Source organism: Engystomops pustulosus, chromosome 8, assembly GCF_040894005.1.
Source record: "Engystomops pustulosus chromosome 8, aEngPut4.maternal, whole genome shotgun sequence".
Lineage (NCBI taxonomy): Eukaryota > Metazoa > Chordata > Amphibia > Anura > Leptodactylidae > Engystomops > Engystomops pustulosus.
In genome coordinates this window covers 30,777,473-30,785,812 of record NC_092418.1, presented here as the reverse complement: position 1 = coordinate 30,785,812, position 8,340 = coordinate 30,777,473, and the positions used below count along the sequence as shown (strand labels likewise).

Sequence of the window (8,340 nt, the reverse complement as noted above, 5' to 3'; positions counted from 1 at the left end):
TCTCTCATGAATCCCCTTTCCGATTGTTTGGAACATCTGGAAAACAGCTTGTTTGGAGAAGACAAGGTGAGTGATACCACCAGTCTTGTCTCATGCCAACTGTAAAGCATCCTGCAACCATTCATGTGTGGGGCGGCTTCTCAGCCAAGGGAATCGGCTCTCTCACAGTCTCGCCTAAAAACACATCCATGAATAAAGATTTATATCAGAATGTCCTCCAAGAGCAGCTTCTCCCAACCCTCCAAGGCTCAGGGAACATAGCATTGAGAACTTGTGGTCAATCATAAAGAGACGGGTGGACAAACAAAGACCAACAAATTGTGACAAAATGCAAGCATTGATTGTACAAGAATGGACGGCTATCAGTCAGGATTTGGTCCAGAAGGTGATTGGGAGCTGCCAGGGAGAATTGCAGAGGTCCTGAAGAAGAAGGGTCAACACTGCAAATACTGACTTGCTGCAGTAACTCATTCTAACTGTCACTAAAAGCTTTTGTCACTCATAATATGATCGCACTTGTATTTCCGTATGAGATAAAAAAAACATCTGACAAACACACATAAAAACCAGAGGGCAACAGATCATGTGAAAATATAATATTTGTGTCATTCTCAAAACATAAGGCCATGACTGTAGCATCCAGCATGAGCGATGATATGACGTCCTGCCACCTGCAGTCCTCAGAGCTGCACATAGCAGAAGGAGAGGAGAGATGCTGCGTGTAATTGGGGAGAGATGAGTACTGGGGGGAGCATGATCCCTTTTTCTGACTTTTTAGCTTTTTTGTGCCTTTTATGTTTTTTTGTTTTTTTTAATGGCGTGCCTAATTTGTCATAAATATCCAGATGTGGATGTCTGAAAAAGTTGGAGGTGAGGGGACACGAATTTTGAGAATATGGGGGACAGGATATGAGAGGGCCACAATGTGAGAGGGTGCCACAATATGAAGGGGAGCTGGAGCACAATTTGGAAAGAGCTTGTTGAGGGAACTGGGGGTACAATATGAGGGGAAGCTACCGCGGGACCCAATATCAGGGGGCCGCAATAAGAAGAGGAGCTGGGGGCTCAATAAGAGATGGAGTTGGCAAATCCACAATATGAGGGAGTGGGCAGGCCTGGTACCCGGCTTACCCGGGCAAGTGCCTGGGCCCAAGGGTCCCACTTGGGTGCTGAAAAAAATTTTCGGCAACTGGATCAATTGTAACAGTGTCGCTTTAAGACACTGGTACAAATGATCACCATCCGGTTCCTCTTGTCATCTGCCCCTATGGTGCATTTGCTGGGAGCAGCATAGGGGAAGAATCCAAAGTTCTTAAGGTGGGTATAAGGGTAAAAAATACATTTCTATGGTGCACATACCCAATGTGTCTTTTTACCAATGCCAACGTTAGGCGACATGGCAATCTGCTCCTTTTTTCGCAAGTGTGAAATAAACTCCATGCCCACAACTAGAGGTGAAGTGTTTCTATACTATACTGCACAAAACACGATCAATGTAACATTTCCCTGTATCAGTGCTCCCCCTGGAGGGGTAAAGCTACATATACAGTGCACTGAATGCTGCGCTCCAAACCCGCACAACACAAGACCACGTGTTAAATCCGGCAGATGTCAACACGGCGGCGCGTAACGGTGACGTCAGAGGTCGGCGCCGGTGACCACGTGCTTTGTGTCTGTGTTACGTCCTGCAGCCGGGATGAGCTCCGAGGGTCAGAAGGGGAAGAAGAGGGTGAAGTCTCAGTATGTGGGCAATGCCAAGCGGCACAAGGGAGGGCGACAGCTGGAGGTGGGCATGCAGGGCATCCTTATCACCTGCAACATGAACGAGAGGAAGTGCGTGGGAGAAGCCTACAGCCTGCTCAATGAGTATGGGGACCTGGTGTATGGCGCTGAGAAGGTAAGTAGCTCTGCTAGGTAGGTGGTGCTGAGGCTCTACAGTCCGCTCAATGAGTATGGGGACCTGGTGTATGGCGCTGAGAATGTAGGTAGCTTTGCTAGGTGGGTGCTGCTGAGGCTCTGCAACCTGCTTAATGAGTATGGGGACCTACTGTATGGAACAGAGAAGGTAAGTAGCTCTGCTAGGTAGGTGATGCTGAGCCTCTACAGCCTGCTCAAAGTGTCTGGGGACCTGCTTTATGGTGCATAGAAGGTAAGTAGCTCTTCTAGGTAGGTGACGCTGAGGCTGTACAGCCTGCTCTCAATGAGTATGGTGCTGAAAAGTTAGGGGCCACACTGCCATCTCTGACAGTCATATCTTACTGCTAGGAGGACATTCTGGGAGTTGTAGTTCTCCACGCCTACATGATGTTATCCATCTCTGATCTTCAATGAAATGCTGGATACAAATGTGTAATCTGATCCTTCTTCTGCAGCTGTGTGAGAAAGAGGATAAACTGTCCGGGAGTGAAGAGGAAGATGATGATGATGTTGAAGCCGCTTTGAAGAAAGAGGTGGAGCAGATCCGTACATCAACTGAGAAGAATTTACGCAGATTCCAATCGATAGAAAGTGGGGCTAATAATGTTATTTTCATCAGGACTCTTAATGTAGGTAAGTTATCTTACCGTAGTGCTGGAGAGGGTTCACACAGTGCAGTTGCACACTTGATAACACCGCCATGCTGCTGGCTTCTCCCTAGCCTGTGCTATATCTGGTATATTTAAAGGGGTATTCCGGGAATATGAACATCTGATACGATAACCATTAATGCGATAAATAAATGAATATTACAACACTCAATGCATTAGTCACAAAACTGAGCTGACCTGGCCCTTTTTTGTATTTTTTCATTTCCATTTTTCACTCCCCACAATCAAAAATCTATAACTTTTAAAATGGCAAAAAAGTGCCATTTTTAAATTCGGGCCCTATTTTCCGTTAAGCGCAGTGGAAAAAACGTTATTATATTTTGATCGGGCAGATACGGCGATACCTAATGTGTTTGATTTATATCAGTTCTAGGGAAAGGGGGGTGGTTTGAATTTTTAGGGTTTTTTTATTATAATTTTTTTACTTTTTTTTTTAAGTTTTTACTTTTGCTATTTTTCTTCTACTATAACCCTAGGTTTATAACCCTGGAATACCCCTTTAAGATTAGATTCAGATTCGGCTATACCTGATGTGGGTAGGCTCTATCAGGTTGTGACATCAGCTCACCCCGCTGAAGCCAAAACAGGACAGCATGGCCGATCTAAAGCATGTGAAGAGTCACGTGCTTGTGACATCACTGATGGTCTCTTGCCAGAACACTATGGACTTTCAAATGATGCAGGATAGTAAGTTTGTAATTGTCCAGCCTCAAGCATGTGATGTGTAACCTCTAAACAGGAATACAGAATTACTGCCCCTCCTACAGCCCCTCCAACTGTACTATACGGTTTCCCATGAAAACTAGAAAGCATGGCAAATGGAGATTAGCCTGGGGGGCAAGGTAGAAACTCTGCTAGCAGCTAAACAGAACAGATGGCTAATTATAGGAAAATAGAGAATTACTTATTCTTGCTTAGTGCAGAGTTAGGCAAAAGTTTTTATGCTTTACAGCTGTACTTTAATTTCTATGGGATTGTACATATGGATGCAGTTTCCATGGTCCTGTGTATGAGCTGACTGCTCGAGCTGCAAGTTATAAAGCAGGTCATATTCCTGTCCATCACCAACATGTGAGCGGACCTCACACACTAAGAACACACAGGCTGCAAACTATAGACCATGAGTCCGTTGTTGTGCGGCTCGATAAAGCCCACATTTGTGTACATGTAAGGTTGCTTACGGCTCCTTGTAGAGAGCCGCGTTCGCTCAGGCTCTTAGGAATATTTGGAGGTCGCTGAGCTCTTTTCTTAGCTGATCTCTTCACCTCTGAGGAATTGTCAGTCTTCTTATGTGCCTACTGCTGCACTTAATAGGGTTACAATGGACCTCTGTGGCTACATACAGAAGTGGGTCGTCACAATGCTTGCCATGAAGGTAAATATAGTATATATTGTGTTTTCTGGGATTTTTATACAAGTAAAACATCACTTGGAAACTGTTTTTTTTTAATTAACCTGTGGATAATGGTGACAAGTAATGATGTGCAGATCTGAACCGCAATGTTCAGGTCCGCAGAACACAAACCCAGACTTCAGTGCAAGCGACAATGGCATGTGTTGAGATTCTGGTCCAGGTCCATGAAGTTGGTCTTTATGTCTGGATTCGGTTGAATCTCCCAGATCGGAATCTTGATGGTTCTTCTTATCACTATTGACAAGCTGTCTAATTAAACACATCATTGCAGTCAAAGAAATTACAGCGAATGGTATTCAGTCATATGACCGCATCTGTCACTGAGTAGTAGTTCTACAGTGATGCTTTGGATATGCTGTGGTTATCATCTGTGGGTTAACCACTCAGGCTGTACATGTTGTCCGGAATAGTAAAAACAGCCAAAACTGCTCACAGGTTGAGTCTGGTATTGCAGCCCAGTTTTATTGATGTGCATGTTGTGACGTGCAGCCTGTGTACAAGCTCAAGTGTGTTATTTGAAAGGAATTCTCTTTCTGTGGTAGGAAACTTATGGCTTGGCATGAAAGACACCATAGAGACAGATTCAGTTTTTATTATATGTGAACTTTTGTCTTATTTCAGAGCCGGACAAGTTGGTTCATTCCATATTAAATGACTTGTACACTACAAAGAAGAAGAAGACACGGGTCATCCTCCGTATGTTACCTGTCACCGGGACTTGTAAGGCTTTCCCTGAGGATCTCAAGAAGTATGCAGAGACATTTTTCCAACCTTGGTTTAAAGCTCCCAACAAAGGAACTTATCAGATTGTGTATAAGGCGAGAAATAACAATCACATGAACAGGGAGGAGGTCATCAAGGACCTGGCAGGTTAGTGAACCTGTGGCATGGGTTTGTAGTAACGTGCCATCTTACAGTATGGTCTGTACATATCATGGGTTACAGGCAGCTGGATGAAGCTCAGGTTATAGTGACTAGGACTCCTCTCTGGAGTCTGATAGGTTGCTTGCAGTGTGAAAATCAGGAAGGTTCAGGTTGTGCTCTTTGACAATGAATGACTGGAGTAGCCTGCTTCTGCCCATACACACCCATGAACACAAAGGGGGGGAATTTATCATACGTGTGATGTAAGCCACTTGATGTCGCAGTGCATACAACAACTCCTGATGTATCCATAGGGCAGCTGCACCGCCAGGCAAATCTACACTGGGCCCAACCTGGCGTAATTTTACGTAGAGACCTGCAAACTTTCAGTTGTGGGAAGCACTGATAAATCTCCCCAAAATGTTTTGGCAGCTTATAGTTTACCATAGTTTGGTATGATGAGGAAAAAGGTAACATTGCAGTGATATGCAGGGAAGAGACCAAAAGCTCAAATTAGGTTAAAAAGAACCTGTCAGGGCCATTTGGGACGATAAACCACCCACAGGTCATTATTGACCGGTAGTTTAGTGTCCAAAATCGCCCTTTTGCGAGTCCCTATGTGGGCGCTATTAAAATAAAAAAAACATTTATACTTGCATTGCTCCAGTGCCGCCGTCATGTAATGCACTGACTTTATTGCTTTACTGCGCAGGCATGGGGAGCACTCATCGGACTCCTCTCTAGGTAAAAGGTTTTTTTTTTTTCCCCTGGAAATTGGCCATGCAGGGACTTGGTAATGGCGATATGGAACATTAAAGCACCGGTCCATAAGACCTGTGGGTTAATGTCCCAAATCGCCCTGACAGTTCCTCTTTAAACATTATGATGCAAAATTCTTGACCCTTCCCATCTCATTGCATATTACAATGTAGAGGGGATATAACGAGTCTAGGCTGGATTCATATAGACAACCTTTTTAAAGGGGTTTTCCAGGAATATGGAAGAGGAATGTGGCCTTCGTTGGGAAATAGGGGAAAAGTTTGACTTGTCGTGTGCAGACAGCAGGGACTGGAGAACATGTAGTTGCGCTATGTCTTACTGATACACGGACTGACACTCTTTCATCTTTAGGAATCGTTGGGAGCATGAATCCAGAAAATAAAGTGGACCTAACTAACCCAGAGTACACTATAGTAGTGGAGATTATCAAGAACGTCTGCTGCATGAGTGTGGTGAAGGACTATACCCTGTTCCGGAAGTATAACCTGCAGGAGGTGGTGAAGAGCGTCAATGAGGAGAAGCCCCAAGAACCAGCAGAAGATGAAGCAAAGGAGAAAACACAGGAGAAGAGCCAAGAGGATCCTGCAGTGACCTCTGATACCTAAAAACCATGTACATTTCGGGTCCTGGGGCATTTGGCGCTGAGAACATCGGGAAACTTTAACGTTTTATGTATTTTTTTTTAGAGAAAATTATAATTTGTTAATATAAAAAAAAATTATACAACCATCTGTGGTCTAGTAACTGTTATAATTGGCTCATGTGGTTTTCCTCTTTATATTTTTGCTGTCCTTAGAGCATCAGATTGGTGTTATGATATTACTATGGTTTTGATGCTGAGAATGTTTACTATGTGAATTCTGGGGCAGTTTTATGAAAAGTGTTTAAGGTAAGACAGGGCAGAGTTTAGACAATCTGAGAACCCTTTCACACGGGTGCCTGGTGTTAGTATGGTGTGGGACTGTGCCGCACAGTCTTTCCCTTTGTTTATGGCCAGACTAAACTTCGCTATGGAGAGGAAATGGTTTTAGCAGCGCTCTGCTCTCAGCGCGCTGCCACATGCTCTCCTGGCTATGGCTAGGCAAGCATACGTGTAGTGTGAAAGTAGCCTTATACTGCACAAGATTGAATGTTGAAGTGCACAAGACCGCATCATCATGTTGGGGAGATTTGGCAGAAGCGTCTGAGGTAACAATCTTCTCGTTGCATATGAAAACCAATCAGAGCTCAGCTTTCATTTTATAAACGGCTGTGAGAAAATGAAAGCTGAGCTCCTATTATTTGCCATGTGCAACTAGAACAGTTCAGTTCTCAGACACTTCTGATACATGGATGATAATTTTATCATGGTATAATACTGTCTAGTTGTACCTTGCACCTATTAGGCTACATTCACACGAACGTATGGGGGATGTATATACGGCGTATATATACGTCCCCCGTACATCGCAATGGCCTAACGGCACCGTACGGGAGCGCCGGGCTCTATGTTAAGCTATGGAGAAGGACGGGGGTGAGTGGCGCTCTCCCCGGTGCCAATGTATGCCCGCCGCACTACGGTACAGTGTGAATGCAGCCTTAGGCTACATTCACACGGACGTATGATTTCTACAGTCCCGTATTTACGGGCCGTATATACGTGACGTTTTTCATCCGTATGCAGCACGTATGTAACCCGTATTTTATACGTCCCCATAGACTTCTAGGGCAACGGAACTGAAATACGTGAGAAAATAGGACATACATACATACATACATATTTTTATACGGTACAGTACGGAACGGAGTTAACAACGGCAATATAAATGGTCAGACGTATTGTCCATTGAAATGAATGTGGCCGTATGTAATCCGTAAAAAAACGGTACGGTACGGATACGGCAGTTTTCATACGTCCGTGGAACAAAATTCAATGCCCAACCTATTTTGGCACAAAACCATTCCCCATCTCGTAGGACATGTCCACTTGCCAAACCATTTTAAAACTATCCCCCACTGATGTTTTTAGTGAGCGTGGCAGCTCTGTTGGTGACAATGGACGTCTGATATAAGTTTTTTTTATACAAATGCATCTAAACAATTGAGAGTTCCTGTGTATATAACAATGCAGATTGGACATGAGAAGATGAGAGCTTGGAATATATAGAGGCACCATTGGTGTGGTGGTGCCATCTAGTGGTGTGTTAGTGGTCCCTCAATGAATAGATTGTGTGTTGTTCCAGTGTTAGGCCTCCTGGAAATATATGGACATAATGCCAAATAAGAAATATTGTAGTGGTTGAGGATATTGGGCCTGGTACAAAGATGATTTAGTCAATTTACAATACATTGAGTACATGAATTTCTATGTTGTCATTTCTTGAAATCTTGCCATCCATGATGGGAATTTTCTCATTTTTGTAAATAAATCTTTTTATCTGCTTCAGTTTTATGTTTTTTTTTTTTTTTTATCCCTGAGATGGATGCAGTCTGTATGTCCTTTTGTATATCAAAAACATTTGCTTCCAACATACTTCAATTACACCATAGAAGGAGGATTATATAGTTTATCCCTATTCCTTCTGCACTAGTTATGCCATTTCCATTCCTAGTATGGGTGTACAACCTGAATGAGGGACCAAATCAGTATTTGGAATTAGAAAACTCGCATGTAACTTTCTACTTCTGCACTTTACTTATTTGCTGGACTATAGG

General features: G+C 43.6%; 1 protein-coding gene across 1 annotated transcript; it reads left to right on the top strand.

Annotated features, from left to right (window-relative positions):
* Positions 1-1,583: 1,583 nt before the first annotated feature.
* On the top strand, positions 1,584-8,071 carry THUMPD1 (THUMP domain 1 NAT10 acetyltransferase adaptor). The gene is made up of 4 exons (XM_072120514.1): positions 1,584-1,897; positions 2,373-2,550; positions 4,624-4,872; positions 5,998-8,071. The coding sequence occupies exons 1-4, from the start codon at positions 1,697-1,699 to the stop codon at positions 6,249-6,251; spliced, it is 882 nt and encodes a 293-aa protein (XP_071976615.1). The 5' UTR covers positions 1,584-1,696; the 3' UTR covers positions 6,252-8,071.
* Positions 8,072-8,340: the final 269 nt, after the last annotated feature.